The 18,339-nt window shown below is 36.2% G+C and overlaps 1 protein-coding gene across 2 annotated transcripts in view; it reads left to right on the top strand.

Moving 5' to 3' along the window:
- LOC129778731 (diencephalon/mesencephalon homeobox protein 1) overlaps positions 1 to 13,858 on the top strand; it is a 72,738-nt gene extending 58,880 nt beyond the window's left edge. The window contains exons 5-9 of one of the 2 annotated variants that reach the window (XM_055785811.1): positions 1,629 to 1,733; positions 1,821 to 2,014; positions 2,091 to 2,306; positions 12,435 to 12,559; positions 12,706 to 13,858. In XM_055785811.1, the coding sequence (XP_055641786.1) occupies positions 1,629 to 1,733; positions 1,821 to 2,014; positions 2,091 to 2,306; positions 12,435 to 12,559; positions 12,706 to 13,151 (1,086 nt within the window). In that variant the 3' untranslated portion in view covers positions 13,152 to 13,858. Of the gene's footprint in view, positions 1 to 1,628; positions 1,734 to 1,820; positions 2,015 to 2,090; positions 2,307 to 12,434; positions 12,560 to 12,639 lie in introns of both variants that reach the window. The other variant, XM_055785812.1, reaches the window with a different exon arrangement.
- The last annotated feature ends 4,481 nt before the right edge of the window (positions 13,859 to 18,339 follow it).

Raw genomic sequence — 18,339 nt, 5'->3', positions numbered from 1 at the left:
TTCAAATGTGTTTTATTCGAAACCATGTTTTTCAGCTGGTGGTATCGATATCTCAGGATACTCGACCGATTTGGCTAAAACGTGTTTTTTTTTGTATGTAAAAATAAATTATCTAAAGTGCCATATAGCCGTTGTTTGATATCAATTTTTTTCTATTTTTATGCACTTCTAAACTTCTATTTTTCATGAAAAATAACTCATTTCTAACAAGAATGGCCGCCATTTCGGAAATTTTTCGAATTCTTAACAACCCCTATGCAACGCTTTAGGTATTGTCCTAAAGTTTCAAAAAACTCATTGGAATTCGTTCTGCGACACCCTGTTGCTTCAGAACCGATGCCACCAGCAAGGTACCGATTTTTAGACAGCATCTACGCATCTCGCTGTCAACAGCGTAATAATCATTATTCGTGCTCTCAAAAAATGGATAACACATTTTCAAATATACCTTAGAAATAAAGTGAAGTGTTCGGGTATTTTCATTATTGTTTAACATTCGGAAAAAAATCGCGAATATTCATTATTCTTCGACCTTCCACACAGAGGTCCCCCTTAACGGTACTGTCCACATCACAATTGCTTCGCTCGCATATAAATCTTGTGAGAAATACATTCACAAAATATTTATTTTCGGAGGCTGACGTCTAATGAATCTCAAGTACATTTATATCAATCGACGTTATTTTCAAAAAAAAAATTCCTGGATATTTTCATTAAAATATTGCATGGTAAATAAATAGAACTTTTTAGCATCATGTATAAACACAGCACTACTGCAACATAGCAAAATAATTTCTGATGCCACTTTAGCTGCTTTCACAAAATCTATAGCAATACCACCAAAAATACACACAAGCGGAGCTGAATAAATTACCGCCCCGAGAAAGAAGAAGCAAAAAAAGAATCATCCTTCTCATTCACTTAGTCCAGCATCAACTACCACAATTACAAATATCATTTATACTTGGCAAAATTGTTATCTTATACCATTTCTTTCATTCCACTCCGCCCGAGGTGGACTGTGACTGTCTGGCGACCGAAACGTGGTGTGGAAGGAAGGTGAGCCAGTGCTTCCTCGCCTTCCTCTCAACAAGGCGCATGTGCGAACAAACAAAATGGTGTGCACTACAATACACAATGGAAGCAAGGTTTCGTAGAATCGTGGCATGGTGGAGGGGGGAGGTGGTAACACAACTGGGAATGGGAAGTAATCAGAAATGGAAGAAAGAAATAAAAGTAAGCGCAGGAATGTGTATATAAATTTTAGAACTCAATCAGCCAATTTGGTACCGCTATCCAGCAAATTGGATGGGTGGGAGGTTTCGATGCCTCTGGTTGTGGTGGTGAGGCTGGGAGTAGAGTGATGTACAAGAAAACGAATGGGAAGTCGGAAAATTGAATTCGTCTCGTTATTTAAGCTCTTACTTTTCCTGCTGCTTCCAGACCGACGGACATGTACACATGCGTTGCTATCCGTTGGAAGGCATCTGCTTGTTTGCACATAATGTGGTTAATGTGTTGGTGTGGGAGTTTATGTGCGGAACGATGCTCGGTTGGTGTGATACAACATCACCGGTATCGTGTCAATTGGTAAAGAAATTAAATTTTCGTCTTTTTCTTGATTGCAGGTCTGGTTTCAGAATCGACGAGCCAAATGGCGCAAGGCCGAGCGCCTGAAGGAAGAACAGAGGAAACGGGGCGATGGTTCCGATCCGCAGTTATTGAATGACAAGGTAAATTGAACGGGATTTCCTTTCCATATATTTTAATGAAATTTAAACACCTACCTACCTTTGCTTTTTCTCTTTCTCCTGAATCAGTTGGAAACCGACAGTCGTGATTCAAGCCCGGACATAACGGGCGATGTGGATGATGATGATATGCGTAGCTCCAGTGCGCCACCCATGAGTCCGAGGGTTGATTCGGAGCCCGACAGACCACACTCCGGTACTCATATACATTCGATGACACAATCTGGGTCTAACAGTGCTGGGACACCGTCACCTGGATTGAAGTAAGCATGCAACGCGATTAGGACTTCCATCGTTTACAAAATTTATAATGAAACACCACCTTTCTTATCCCCGCAGATACTCTCATCAAGCGGAACTAAGTCCCACGCCCTCCACTTCGGCTGACTCTCCGATCGAGGTTGGAGGGCCCATTTCCCTCACAACGTCAACACGTGCTTCAACGGAAGATTCCAGTCCTTTGCCAGCTGTCAGCACAAATGGGTCCAGCTCCGTACCCACCAGCAGCAGTTCGCACAATTTCAGCAGTCATCTCTTCGGCAGCTTCAGCGAGAGGTAACGTAAACAAATATCATCCAACATATGCATAACTTCTCCCCCACAATGAACTTCCGTATTGAAATGTCAGTTTCCGGTTTATTCGAATGTCAGTCGAATGCCGTCGGTCGTCAATAAATCTTATTCCGAGGGCAATCCTCTGGAATATGCAAAAACAAGATAATCAAGATATCACCGCGTGATGTTTGAATTTTTCCTGAATCACACCCGGGAAAATAATGCAATTACAAGCATCCGCCTAGGCGGCACGTGGCGATTTTTGCTCGCCGTAAATGACGACAATAACGCTAATGCGGGAACAATCGCTACCGAACCGATTTCCCATGCTTCCCCTCAGGCTGCTGGGTCAGAGTGTTTTCCCTGTCAACCAGCGGGAGAGCACTTTCCGAGTGGTTGCCAGCTATTGTGTACCACGCCGGTTAGGATGTGATGATCTCGTGACTTTTACGCATTTAAGCAACAGGAAGGAGAATAGAGAAAATGAGTTCGGTAATTGCTGGCGCTATCCTACGATTGGAATTGCGAGGGGTAATTGCGTAGCACTTAGAATGTTTGTTTTGTAAATGTTATAAGTAAGAATCTCATATTACACATTAGTTTCTGATATGGTCGGTGTTCAGTCAGACCGGACTAAGTATCAAAATAAGAAAAAATGAGTTAATTGTAGCAAACAATCAAGATTTTCTTAATCTAAATTCTACTTTTATCCGATCACACTTATGTTGCAAACATCCAGGTTTATGACATAAATGTATTTTGAATGATCAGAAAAAAATGAATAAATTATGAAGTCAGAGTGGACCAAGTGCATTCGACCACAGCGACTAGAGAGAAGCCACTTTTTTCTAACATCCAGAAAATTGAACAAATTTCAAATGAAATGATGAATTTCTTCGCTTCAGAAGATTATTCCCTTTGTCCTTCAATGAACACAGAAAAGTAACTCATAGAGCAATTCCACGCCAAATCGAACGGCCGCTGAGCCGACTCTCTCAGATTTTTTTTAAAGTTGGTAGTTATGATGGAAACTACCTAAAATCACAATTTTCATCATAATATGATCAATTTAAATTACGACTGAGTTTTGAAAAGAGTGTATTAAAAATCATTGATCTTATTTTCAAAAATGTGTAACTCAAAATCCAGATGTCTGATTGAAATATGAAGTTTGGCGTAGTTATTGAAAAATCAATTGGCCATTTAGGAAAAATATCATTTACCAAAAAAAATATCGAAAGGAGGGTGTTTTGAGGTATAAAAGTTTTTAAAATAATATTAATTTTTTGAGTCAGATTTTTTAACAGTGTATTTTAAGTGTTATTATTCCTAAATAGCTAATTTATTTTCCAACAACTTTGTCAAACATCATATTTTGATCAAACATCTGGATTTTGAGTTACGATTTTTTGTAAGAAAGATTAATGATTTTTTACACCCAATCGTTATTTGAATTAGTCATAAGTACCAAATTTCACAAGAAAAATCAGAAAGGGTCGTGGCAAAATTTGTTTTTTTTTGTCAATTGAAACTCGATGTACATGTTTTCATAAAATTCATAGTTCTTGAGAAGTTAATCGAATATATTATAATATCTTGTTCAGAAAAACTTTTCATGATCGGATTCAAATTCAACCGTTTTTCATTGACTGCAAGTACTCTTTTGCAAAATCACGCTAACCCGTTCGACGTTGAAATATATATTTTAAGAAAATCAAGAATTGAACTTGAAAAGACATAGGGAAACTTCGATATAACGTACCCTCGTTATAACGTACACATTTCCAAAGTGTAAAGGACATTTTTCTTCGATTTTTTTTTTAAACCAATGAATTATCTGTATTGTGATGCTAAAACAAGTTTTGTACCTTCAATCAATCCCGAAATACAGCTGGTTTTGTGATTCCGGATTCTAAATGAATCAGGTTTTAATCAACAGTACGAAGGGAAACATCATGAGACAGGCTGGCTTCGTCTTCTGATTGAAGTTATTCATTAAATTTACTAAAACAGCAACACAACCATGTATTATAGACTACGTTTGTGAGTACTTTATTATGCTTCGATACAACGTACAATTTTGAAAGTGAAATGTACGTTATATCGAAGTTTACCTGTACTACGCGATTATTTTTGGTAAGTAAAATACTGATTCAAGCCACAAAACCTGTTTGTTTTATTGTATCGGTTCAGTGGAGGAAATTCATCTATGATTTTATTATAAAATTGTTTGGTCTTAGTGGGCCAAGTCTTTGAAAAGATAATTTTTGGTTCAGTCAGAGTGGACCAAATACAAATAGCCAGTCGTAAAACCCTCTTGATTGACCTTAAAAATGTATTTTTGTAATAATACCATTATACGACCTTGCTGAAGAGTAACTAAGAGCTGTAGAAAAACAATTGGGGAGAATGATTAGAAGCTTCTAAAACTACACAGCTCCGAATTTTGATTTACTCGAAATCATAATTATGTTACATAGTCCGGTCTGACTGAGCACCGACCATATGTTCATTTCAACGCTTCTGTCTATTGGATGAACGAAAAGCTTCGAAAAGAGCTTCAGTTTCGGCTGTAAATTTTCTTATTTTGAAGTAGACCTCAACTTCAAGCAAGCAAGAGTCGATAGGAGCCAGATTCCAAAAATACAAGCCTTTTCCCCACAACAGAGTTATTTTTCACAATTTATCTTTCACAATATAACATATTTTTCTTTCACAATATAACATATGATCTCATTTGTTCTTTTCAATGTTGTCGAGGATTAAGATACACACCCTAATAAACGGAGGTCAGTTATTGTTGGCTGATATCTTTCGAGTGTTCTCACAGTTAACAGACGATTTGACTCTAGCGTATTACACAACAATTTGTAATCGACTGTAAGTAAATGCGATACTTACATTGAACAAAACATCTTTTTAAATTATACGGCAACGATAGAAATCAGCAAAACATTTCTTTACCATTACTCAGAATGAAGTAATATAAAAAAATATTGTGAAGCCGTTTATTTTGTTTCTCATTTGGATTAAAATCTCAAATGGAGATTAAACTAGCAAATGCGTGAGTTTAGCTCCCCCGTGAACGCAGCTACGTTGAATTCAAATATTCCATGAACAATATTCATACGGCACCTTAAAAATTCAAATTTTTCACCACAACTAGGACCACTTTTGACAGTTTTCACTCAACAGTAGAAACAAGAGTAAACTTTCATTTGCGACTCAAATATTGGATCAAGTGCACGGTCCCTCCTACTTCATGATTTTATACTTCTATGTTATCTGTACTTCTGATGTGTTCACGGGAATCCTCTGCATCAAGGTTATCGCTCATGTAGATCTAGCGCAGAATATTTGCAAACCAAAGGACCATCTCTGAGTAACGTTGTGATCAGACTCAATGTACTGGAATTTTTTTCGCTGTTGAAAGGAACAGTCTAGTCGAAATGGCAATTGGTCATGAAGGTTTTATAGGAGAAGTGTGTAATACGGGGTGCGAGAATGGATTTATCCTGACCGTGCTCTTAAAATTTAAAATAACAACTACGTCAGTACGTAGATTAGTTAACTCATCTGTAATCGTTCTATATTTTAGACACTGAATAACAAAAGCGCTACGAATTTTATTTTGTAAAACGCCCAAATTCTAAATTTCCAATCATACGGTGTTAAATGGCCCAGCAGAAGTATAATATGCCCAAGAGTTGTTTCTCTCAGAGACTATAAAGCTCAGAGAAACGGCTTGTATGAATGAGAGATTCCATCAGTCTATTCTCTTCATGCCTACCAGCGAAGAGAAGAAACCGTTTCTCCGGTGAGCGTGTTCTCCCACTATTCGTGTATTAATTCTTCAGTTCACGCTCTTGTTTTCCTGCAATCTCTGAGCACATATTATAGATGCCAAATGGGAAGACATGTTTTCGTTTCGAAGACATCTAATTTTGTGAAAACATACTGAGATCATTTCAAACTATGTGAAAACAATTGTTTGTGTGATTTATCGAACATGATTTAGAAATATCGTGATGGTTTGCTCATTTTTGTTCATTTTGATTACATTTGAAGACATTTATTCGTGCCATGCAAAGATATTTGAAAAAATCATCTGGCATTTCTCACATCCAAGCTATTTCTCTCGTGAGAATGTTATCCGGCCGAAAGCGAGCATATTGCCCCGATAGAGGGTATGCCATACTGCCCGATAGTAAGCAGATGCGGAAAATATCAAATTGAGAAGGAAATGAATCCTTTCTTACCATTTTTTTCATCTGATATATTCACTGGGAACTCGACTCAATAAATATGACCCAAAGTTATCGCCTCTGAATCGGTTTCTAGCAACAAAAACCTTATAGAAATGATGTAGAAAATTACATCGAAAATCGCTTCCAAAGAAAATTATTTTTATGATTTTTTTAAAGCATGTTACAAATGTAAAACTTGCATGGTGGGATTCTATCATTGACTAGCACGATTGCCTGTATCCATTGCATTTCTATTCTTGCTGGTTCACGAGAAAATCAGGCGGGTCAAATTGCCCGGTAGGCGCGTTTTAGACACATCTCCTCTATTAAAATACAACGATCAGAAGTTTGGAAGAAAGAAATAAGGAGATTTATTCCTAAGATGAGGAAACAGTGCATTTGTCATTTTCATCGGGAATTACAAGAATGATGAAAATCTCTAAAGAAGAAGCAGAATGTTTTTAAACAACTCAAGCTCGACACATGTCATGAGTTCCTGACTACGAACTGAAAAAGTCGATTTGACGAACTGGCAATTACGAAGTTTCGGAAAAGCAGCTTTTACTAGAGACTCCATAGACATTTGAAAGCCGCTGAAATTAATTCTAATGATGTCAGTAATGAGATTGCATTGGATGTGTTACAGTTCATCATGAAGTGGAACTTCCAAGTATCGGTTCCAAATCCAACAGTAAATTCGAAAATGTTTCTAACCGTGTACTTTTCTGTGGCATCTCGTGTAGAGTTGCGTTCAACTATGGGTCACACATGTTTGATACGTTGAGCCCCGCACCGTTATCGCTGCGCATTCCATTGAGCCCGCAACAAGAGAGTGAAAGTACACGGAAAAATTCTACATACAAACTGTCTTCGAAAAACTTTCAGAGCTTCCTAATACAAACATTTTGCGATGCAGAACTTGTCAATATCTCAACTTCACTCAAAGTAATTGATTTTTCCTCCCAAAAAATACGCTCTCTGCAATTGCTTGTCATTCTTTCTGGGGCAAACATAAACAAAGTTTATTGGCGGCATCTGAAAGAACATAGTTCACTCTACATTGTGTGATTGAATTGTCGATGAAATAAAAAATATAACTTTCTTATCTTTATAGATAGAAATAAACATAGTTCGACAATGTAGTACTCCCAGTTATTTGAGATATCTTTGTAGAACAAAGCTTTTTTCTATCTCTTGAAATAACCGATATAACGCCTTTTTTCTAAGTTGCGTTAGGGTCACCATGAAAAAAACGGTGTTTATACTCTAACTGTTATATTTCAAATTCTACATACAAACTGTCTTCGAAAGATTTTTAGAACATACTAGTAATACAAATATTTTGCGACGCAGAACTTGTCTATATTTCAACTTCACTCAAAGTTATTGATATTTCTTCCCAAAAAATACGCTCTCTTCAATTGCTTACCATTCTTTCTGGGGAAAACATAAAAAATGTTTGTTGACGGAATTTGAAAGAACAAATTTCACTCTATATAATATGTGATTTTGGAAGATATGTTATTTTTCGTGTTTGAGTAAATTAAAATTGAAATCAAATTTTTTGTTTTTTTGAAAAAATTTGAGTAGGATTAAGATATTAACAAGTTCTGCATCGCAAAATGTTGGTCTTGTATGAAGACAGTTTTGATGTAAAAGTTGAAATATAAAAGTTAGAGTATAAAAACCCGCTTCTTCTAGGGTGAACATAAAAAAGCGGGGTTTTTGCAACTTAGGAAAAAAGCGACAAATCGATTATATTAAAAGATAGAAAAAAGTTATGTTCTACAAAGTTATTTAAAATAATTGGGGCAACAACATTGTCGAACTATGTTTATCTCTATTTATAAAGATAAGAAAGTTACATATTTTATTTCATCGACAGTTTGGTCACCCTATTTTTTGATAACATTAAAATGAGCGCTTTATCATATGTAACAACTTTGTCGAGGACAGATTTTGTCTAAAGAATAAATATCTGCCACAAAGATGATTTTTAACTAAATTGCATTAGGGTAACCATGAAAAAGCGGGTTTTTTTGCTCTAACTTTTATATTTCAAATTCTACATCAAAAGTGTCTTCATACGACTTTTAGAGCATATCAAGACCAACATTTTGCGATGCAGAACTTGTTAATATCTTAATCCTACTAAAAGTTATTGATGGTTTTTCATCCAAAAACTCATGATTTCAATTTAGTTTACTCAAACACGAAAAATAACATAGTTTTCTAAATCATACATCATGTAGAATGAACTATGTTCTATGTATGAATTTGAAAGAACAAATTTCACTCTATATAATATGTGATTTTGGAAGATATGTTATTTTTCGTGTTTGAGTAAATTAAAATTGAAATCAAATTTTTTGTTTTTTTGAAAAAATTTGAGTAGGATTAAGATATTAACAAGTTCTGCATCGCAAAATGTTGGTCTTGTATGAAGACAGTTTTGATGTAAAAGTTGAAATATAAAAGTTAGAGTATAAAAACCCGCTTCTTCTAGGGTGAACATAAAAAAGCGGGGTTTTTGCAACTTAGGAAAAAAGCGACAAATCGATTATATTAAAAGATAGAAAAATGTTATGTTCTACAAAGTTATTTAAAATAATTGGGGCAACAACATTGTCGAACTATGTTTATCTCTATTTATAAAGATAAGAAAGTTACATATTTTATTTCATCGACAGTTTGGTCACCCTATTTTTTGATAACATTAAAATGAGCGCTTTATCATATGTAACAACTTTGTCGAGGACAGATTTTGTCTAAAGAATAAATATCTGCCACAAAGATGATTTTTAACTAAATTGCATTAGGGTAACCATGAAAAAGCGGGTTTTTTTGCTCTAACTTTTATATTTCAAATTCTACATCAAAAGTGTCTTCATACGACTTTTAGAGCATATCAAGACCAACATTTTGCGAACTTGTTAATATCTTAATCCTACTAAAAGTTATTGATGGTTTTTCATCCAAAAACTCATGATTTCAATTTAGTTTACTCAAACACGAAAAATAACATAGTTTTCTAAATCATACATCATGTAGAATGAACTATGTTCTTTCAAATGCCGCCAATAAACTTTGTTTATGTTTGCCCCAAAAAGAATTACAAACAATTGAAGAGAGCGTATTTTTGGGAAGAATTATCGATAACTTTGAGTGAAGTTAACATATACTGCATCGCAAAACGTTTGTATTAGTAAGCTCTAAAAGTCTTTCGAAGACAGTTTGTATGTAGAATTTGAAATATAAAAGTTAGAGTATAAACCGCTTTTTCATGGTGACCCTAACGCAGTTTAGAAAAAAACGCTATATTGGTTATTTCAAGAGATAGAAAAAATACTTTGTTCTACAAAGATGTCTCAAATAACTGGAACTACAACATTGTCAAACTATGTTTACCTCTATCTATAAAGATAAAAAAGTTATATTTTTTATTTCATCGACAATTTTGGTCACCCTATTTTTGATAACATGAAAATGAGCGCTCTATCATATGTAACAACTTTGTCGAAGACAATTTTACTGAATAACCGTCGAGCTCTAAATGCTAATTTCCACTTAAATGCATCTCCTGGACAATTGTGCAATGGCCTATGACAATAAAGAAGACTGAAACAATGGTCTTACAATAATCATAATACCTACTAATTTATACCTGTTACATTATACTATAGGAAATAAAACGCATTTTCAAACCACAACAAGATTCCCGTATCCGGATATTTACATTTTATACTTCAGTCCCAATTATTTGAGACATCTTTGTAGAACAAAGAATAGTGCGTTCGGTAGCTTGAAGTGTCTGCTATAAACGTACGAAAACACGTTTTTGTCATTATAGTAGTTTGCGAGCAGCAGTGGTTTGAATAGAACGTGGTTTATAGTGTGCGTCGGAAATCAGGTGTGACGAAAAACACGAACAACAACGCACCTGCCCATAACGCGCTGTCGGTGAAGCATTTTTTAGCCGATAAAGGCATTCCAGTGCTCGAACATGCCCCGTACTCGCCAGATCTAGCCCCATGTGATTTTTTTCTATTCCCCAAGATCAAATCCGTGTTGAAAGGTACCCGATTTCAGTCCGTAGAAGAGGCGAAGGAAAAAGCGACGCGGTTTTTGAACGCCATCACAAAAGAAGAGTTCCAGCACTGCTTCGAACAATGGGAAAAACGTATGGAAAGGTGTGTGTGAGGAGCCAAGGGGAGTATATTGAAGGGGAGCATATCGTTGTACCGTAATTTTTAAAACATAACCCTTCTTCGTAACCAGTCTCGTTATTTAATAACCATACCTCGTACCGCCAACGTATCAATTTGTTGCCGTGTGTCCGAATATCAAACTCTCAAAAATAGTTGTTAAGAATATCCGCACGAAGTCTTATAATTGTAGAACTTATCAGCTGTTCGATGGGGCTCGATTTGCTAAAAATGAAAATGTGTCATGGTCAAAAGTTCCCAGGAGAAAAATGTGGCAATGTAGATTTAGTTTCAAACGCAGATTTTATTATTTTTCCAACGATTGTCTCATTAAATCAGAATACCCATAAAAATCAGAAACCGGTCCGCACAAACAGTCCTTTAATTTTCCCGAAGTGAACTGTGACCCTAATTCAATTGGAAAAGATTGTGTCGCCCTCACGTTCAATTCCGTGACTTTCCACTTCCGATCCAGACAGTTGCCATCAGCGGACAGCACCGAAGATGCCGCCCTCCTTCTTCCTCAGAATAGATAATAGATCCGGTACCGTGCAAAAGCGAAACGAGTGCCAGAATAAAAAGAAGCATGGCACAGCAGAAATCACCAAAATGCATTCCTGTCACTTCCGGGGTGGTTCCGTAGCTTCTCTTCTTGAAGGGTCCAACAGGAAGAAGCAGAGAATCAGTACGATGTAAAATTTGCGATATTCACGGTACCCGGGGACGGGGCGACTACTGAGAGGGAGACTAGTGGGACAGTCACAGATTCTGCTGAATATAAATATTAAATTTGCTCTTCCCGTCCTTTTGGGAATTGGTAAAATAAATATTGAAGGACCGGTTCCAAATTTCCACAGATATCTTCACAGATTCGCGATTTGATGCTAATTAGATTTCAATGCGCAACCCTGTCCCCACTCGCACATTATCCAATAAGTTTTGATTTTTTTTCACAGTGCCATTCAGCTTTGTTCAGTTCGTGGAATTGATTGTCTCACCGCTGGGATGGGGTATTACGTTACGCTTGTCAAAATCGATTTGAATCAAAATTTAATGCACCTGTTTCGTTTGGGGTTCTCGTTCGCTTTCAGTTCGTCTGCGCCGCTAGAAGGAACGAGCAGCGGATGTTAGGAGCCGTAACGCACGAACGAGCAGGCCTCACAGTGGAGATCTTGCAGCGGGAAGTTATCGATTTTTATCGAATCATCTATTTTTTTTTTCATTCAATTTAATTTGTATTTCCCAGGCGCTTTTATTTACGAAAAGAATACCACATGGGAACCAAGTAAAATAATATTTATAGTGTACAACTCACCTATACTTATTTCCAAACTATTTAGTCGCGAAATTAACCATCCAACGGTTTTTTTTCTCTCTAATAAAGAGACATAAGAACGAATATCTCTATTAGTGTTTCCATTCTAAAAGATCTGATCTCCCAGTTTTTTTTTCATTAGAAACGACGGTTTCTATAAGAGAGAAATGATATAGTTGTCTTCTAAATAGAATTATGATTAAAACGCAACAGCATTCCGAATAAACGATGCATATCTGACCAAAAACAGATCATTCACTATACTATGCTAAATAAAATCTTGAAGTTAGCGTTATATAATCCATTTTCAACTGAAAATCACCACAAATAATAAAAAAAACCCATACATTCTTTCTTACAGCAACGGAGGATTCCGCCCGGTGCTAGATAATGGCCAGCCAAGAACTACCCCACCGTTGTTTCTGCCACCACATTTGGCCTCGCTTGGATCGCAATTTGCACCACCACTTTTTCCAAATTTGAAAGGTAAGAAATATATTCCCGGCAAAATCACGCACATTTCCGGAGCATTCATACCCAACAGTAATATTTCCGCCCATTTCCAGCCGCCTTTCCCAGTTTGTGCTCGTGTTGTCCGATGAAATCACCAATCACAAGCGGTTCGTCCACAGGTACCTCCACCCCCACCTGCACATCATCGTCCCACTCGATGGCTACGACGGGAACGACTCACAGCAGCGCGCTTGGTGCAGCCGATCCCCGCTCATCCTCCGTTGCGGAGCTTCGTCGGAAGGCTCAGGAGCATTCCGCTGCACTTCTGCATTCGTTACAAGCGGCTGCAGCCGCCGGTTTGGCTTTCCCCGGATTCCATCTGCCTCCCCTATCGCTGCACAATGCCCTCAACAGCGGCCGTAAGCCATCCGATTTCATTAGCGACCTGTCGATGCACCATCATCTGAGCAATCATGTCACCGGGATGGCATCGACACTCGGAACTCCTACCATGAACAACAACAACAATAACAGCATCAACATCAACTCGAATACCGCTAGCAACGCTTCCAGCGAACGGGAATCATCACCCCGGCGCAACGGTGACAAATCCGTCAGCGATTAATTGGAGGATTAGCAGATCTCGCTCGATTGTGATGCTGCTAGTCTTGTGTTGGTGATTTTGTGTAAATACTTAAATACCGATTGGAATAGAACCTTTTCTCCGATCAAATGGATGCGCTAATTATAGAAGCATAACGCGTAGTGAGAGTAGGTTATGAACACTTCACGACAACTTGCAATAAACTAGTACTAAGTGAGATCAATATGCTTACCCATCATTACTTAACATAGTTCTTTAGAAAAAAATGCTATCGGATAGATATCTAGTAGATATAGGATTGATGTAACCGTAGCCAAATTGCGAATACTCTAGACCTCCCCGAGTAGGTGCGTAATTCCACACGCAAAATATTCTATATTGTTCGTCGAGATTGTTTTTTGTAAATATCACAAACACTGTCTATAGCACACATACACACCAAACGGAATCAAAACTAGCGTTCAAAAATATATACGAGAAAAATAAGAATGTACAATATAAACTAATAAACAGTCGCCATTCACCCTGGTGTAAGTAAAACATTATTGTAGTAAACTGCGAGCGCTGAGGCTCGGCTTGTTCGAAATTCATTAACTGCATTTAAAATGAACTATGAAATTATATGCCATTTGGTGAAATAATAAAAATCCAATTAGGAGAATAGACGATGTGATTTTTCTATTATTATCCGATGAACTGGTTCCACTGGTAATGTAATAATATTCACGAAGGCAGTTTTTAGTATTATTTCGTTGAATCGCAATCGGAGAAGTTACATTCGTCTTCAAATCTGAGTATTTAAAATGTTTGAATTCTAACATGGGATACAATAAACAGTATTTTCAAAAGTTTTTTATACCCTTCAATGATTTTTATAATATTTAATTTTTTATTTTCCACTTTTTACTGCTTATAACAATTTTTTTTTTGTACCAGAAGTACAAAATGCTGTGAAATGCGATGTGAAAATTTCATGTTTTTGTTTGAATTCGAACATGATTTTCGCTAGTGTCGAATGTCTATCCCAAACACGAACAATAATACACAAACATGAACATGTGTAAACAAACACGATGTTTATAATTCAAGAACGTCATGCACAAATATAGCACCCATTGTCGCAGAATTCATTGCTTTCGTTTCGTTTCTTTTCATGCACGGGAAAAAATAATTCCTCCTAAAACATTTCTTTGTAGAGTATTTTTTCACAGAAACTAACTAGAAATTTAGTTTGTATTGCAAAAATTACATGAACTCAGAGGATATAAATTCATGCAGAATAATGCAAGTCTGATTCAATAATCCATAGCTATTTCTCGCGAAAAGAAAACAATCTCTGAATAAAAAGAAGCGTTCAATGAAATTTTATTTCTCCGTGCATGTTGCCAATTGAAATTTGGGGAACCGAGTGCACAGTGGGGCGATGTCATACAAATACCAAAAAATTAGTTTTAGATGCAGTTTCAGGAAAGTTCACTCTATTCTTGGATGTGGATAACTAAATATCTCCACCACGCTCTATTTAATTTTAGTACTTGTTCAAAAAGCTGATAATAGCCGATGTTTCTTAAATTCAATTTTTAAATTAAAGCGTGGACTAAATAATGATATTAATTGTGAAGAACTCTGATATCAATTGATGCTTACTTTGTTCAGAACAGGTAAAGAGGTGTATTTTTTTGCCCAAAATTTTAGATGAAGCACCCATAGACATGATCAGGGTTGTTTTCTTGTATTATTTATGCTGGCCATAGAATTGAAGAGTTTACCATTTGAAGAATTTTGCAAGGAACTTTTGATCGTTTATATCACGTCACTACATTGAATTGCAGAGAAATCAATATTCTAATAAATTTCTTTGAATTCATCGTCCACACTTTGGAATGAATATTTACTCATTGAATGAGGAAAGCTTGTCAGCAGTAGATGATTTTTAAAAAATTTTGATGTTATTTGATTCGATGATATCTATATATTTCCTATAGTTTCACCATTGAATCAGATTCTACTTTGAACCTGAGGAGTAAATGTTATAGAATTTCTTATTATGTTGACTTCGAAACCAAAAAGTTTCTCTTGAGTAATGTTACACTCTGGAACGCATTCCTTCATCAATAACTTTGCGGCTACTCGTACATACGTATCATACAATTAATGTTGTTTCTTAAACTTAATCTTGTTATTATTTCTTAAGTTTGTCAAATATTCTGGTTTCATTAAATTATCTAGCACTCTTTTGGAAAATCGAAATATATGTGCGTAGTGGAAATTATTCGGAATTTTCACTCTGAAAAAGCTTATTCAGTCGATTAACAACGATCATACATATTGATAGAAATAATTTTGCCACAGCTTTGTATCAAGAGAATTTAATTTAATGTAAGCATTATACATGAGCGGACCGGCGAGATATAATGACAGTTCTCATTTCCAACCAGAAAAACATTGACATACCCTTTATTATTCTTTACCAATAATTTTCATTCTGATAGAGTAAAATGTATGAAAATCAGGAGAAATCAGGATCATTTTTGAAAAATAAGCAAAATTGAGTGTTTGTCGGAACATCAGGAAACGTTCGAAAAAGTCTGAGAAATCCTGAAAAGTCAAGAAGGTTGGTATCTCTGGTAAATGTTTCCCTTCCCTTTTCATATCAACACACCAACACACCGTGTGTTGAGTGGTAGTGGTGTAGTATCCAATTCGCTTCTTTTACTCTACTCACTGCTGTTGCTTGGGATGAAAATGCGAGAGAAGCTGAACATCATGTGAAACAAACCTGTCACATTTTTAAACAACGAGTACGAAAAAATAATGTTTGTCTAAAAACATAAAACTGCGAGAGTAGGGAGAACATTGTTCGTCTCGTACCCAGTGTTTGATGTGAAACACGGAAGAATGGCTATGGGTACTTCGTAAATTCGCACTCTGTTCGTCTAATTATTTTGTCGAGTGTATTTAGTCTTATGGCGGGTTTACATTAGGGAGATCTATAGCTATAGATGGATTTATTCACGTGAAAATATGTGTAAACGGGTGAGAATAAATATGATACACTTATTCGAGGTATATATAACTTGAATAAATTCAGCATATGTAAACGCATGTGAATTTCTCACTGGTGAGAACTCACTGAAGTTGGATGCAGTTCTACTTCAGGTGAATAAATTCACCTAAGATATGAATATATTCATTATAGAAGTTCACGCTAGTGTAAACGGTTGATACGATTTCTATAAATCTCATCATATTTCTTCACATGAATATATCACTAGTCTAAACCCACCCTTAGACGCGTTGATCCAAAGCCCAATCATCCCTGCTTCGTGTATCCGTCTGATATACAAGTCCACTACCGTCGCAGCGCCACGTTGAAGAGCAGACAGGAGTGTCCCCCGTGAGTCTCAAAGGATTCCGACAGATCGAAATAAACATTTTTTGTTCGGTAACATTTAAGGGGGGACCCCGGTCTGAAAGGTTGAAAAAATGTTTTTTTTTGCATTTTTGGGAAGCTTATCTGCCGTTCTACGCATAGTTGTCCCATTTTACTTTTTGACAATTTTAACTTTTCTTCATAAAATGATGTTTTTATACATAATCTTCCGGAAAAACACAATAAATGGAAGAACGAACTAATTCTCAAACATATAAAAAAAAGTTTAACAGAAAAAGTGTACACCTTGTTAGCGAATACCTCATAACAATGAGATTTATATTCCACAAAGGTGTTGCAGATCACTCACTTCTTCATAAAACAATGTTTTTATTCATAATCTTTCGGAAAAACACAAACAAATTTATTGTTTGGTCCCCGTATTTCAGAAAACAATCAAGTTCAATTGTTCCATGTTGGTATTCTAGCCATAACTGTCCCAACATGAATTTTGAGCCCGTGATCAAGCTTCAATGATCCAAATGAGGGGATCTTGTCGCATTTCATTCAAAAATATGTTTGTGGTTATTAAAAACCCGGTATATTGCTAAACTGAAATGCTTAAAACTTTTGGTAGACAAATTTGGCTGAAAACTTTGATTGCGATTCTCTCAGCTGCTGATTTTGGAACAGGGGACAACTATGCGTAGAACGGCAGTTATGCCCCCAAAAATGTTGTCCTAAAAGGATTTTTCGAAATTTGATTTCTTTGGAAAGCTTCAGCCAAAAGTATGAGGTCATCTCAAGGGATATAGTATTACTGTACGAATCTGTAAACGCGTATTTCTCGAAACCACGTTTTTGAACAGTCACAGTTTGAACGCATAACTGACGTAGTTCTATACAGCTTTCATACACCGTTCGAAAATTAACAATTACCAGTATTGTGTGCTATAAACTTACTACATCTACATTTATCCGATATCCGTTTTGTAGATGCTCTATGTCTCTATCACCTCCATCATAGGCAGCCATCATCTTGAGAACAAAACAGCTGAGATGTAGGCTGTATTATAGTGACATTCAACACTTCTGGCTGGTTCGTCAATTTTACCTTCCACATTTCAGAAGAATGTCGGTAGTGAGAAGTGAACTCGTGAACTTTAGTATGAGAGGTATGGATGATACCACTACGCCAAATCGCCTTCCCAAACTTATTTGCAACCTCAAGCAACCAACCTGGTGCTCACGTTAAGTTATACAAACAAATGTTCATTGAAGCGACTGACTGTCCGCATAAATTGACGTAAGCATTTTTTCAAATGGAACAAATATGATTTATTTCACAAAAACTGCTAGGCCCTCTTTTTACCGATAATATTCTTTAACTGGACAGATTATTTCATTGGAAATGTACATGATTATCCATTTAAGTCAAACAAACATGCGTTTTCCCAACACTGATGGTGTTGGTGATTACGTCACCTATGCAAAAATGGCCAGTATTATACCAATATGAAGCAGAAAAGGATGATTTTAGACTTAAATGTGACGGATTTCATGTCTACGCGTCTCAGAAGTTGGCAGTACCATAACAGATAGCAGTGAAACGATGTGGGTGTAAGAACATTGGTTATTAAAGCAACTATGCGTACTTGAAATATTCGTAAAAGAATTAAACTACTTTTTGTAAAAGGCCATTTTTTTTCTTTATTTTTTACGGAAATTTATCACTCAAAAAATATAATACCTACAAAATTCTCGTCGAACGATAAAATGTAAGAAACTGCTTGAGTTTTAATGAAAAAATATCAAAAAATTTCTAATGAAAAATTA

The sequence above is a fragment of the Toxorhynchites rutilus genome, chromosome 3 (genome assembly GCF_029784135.1).
Source record: "Toxorhynchites rutilus septentrionalis strain SRP chromosome 3, ASM2978413v1, whole genome shotgun sequence".
Lineage (NCBI taxonomy): Eukaryota > Metazoa > Arthropoda > Insecta > Diptera > Culicidae > Toxorhynchites > Toxorhynchites rutilus.
Note: the sequence above shows the minus strand (reverse complement) of the source record. Positions and strands in the feature narration are given on the sequence as shown.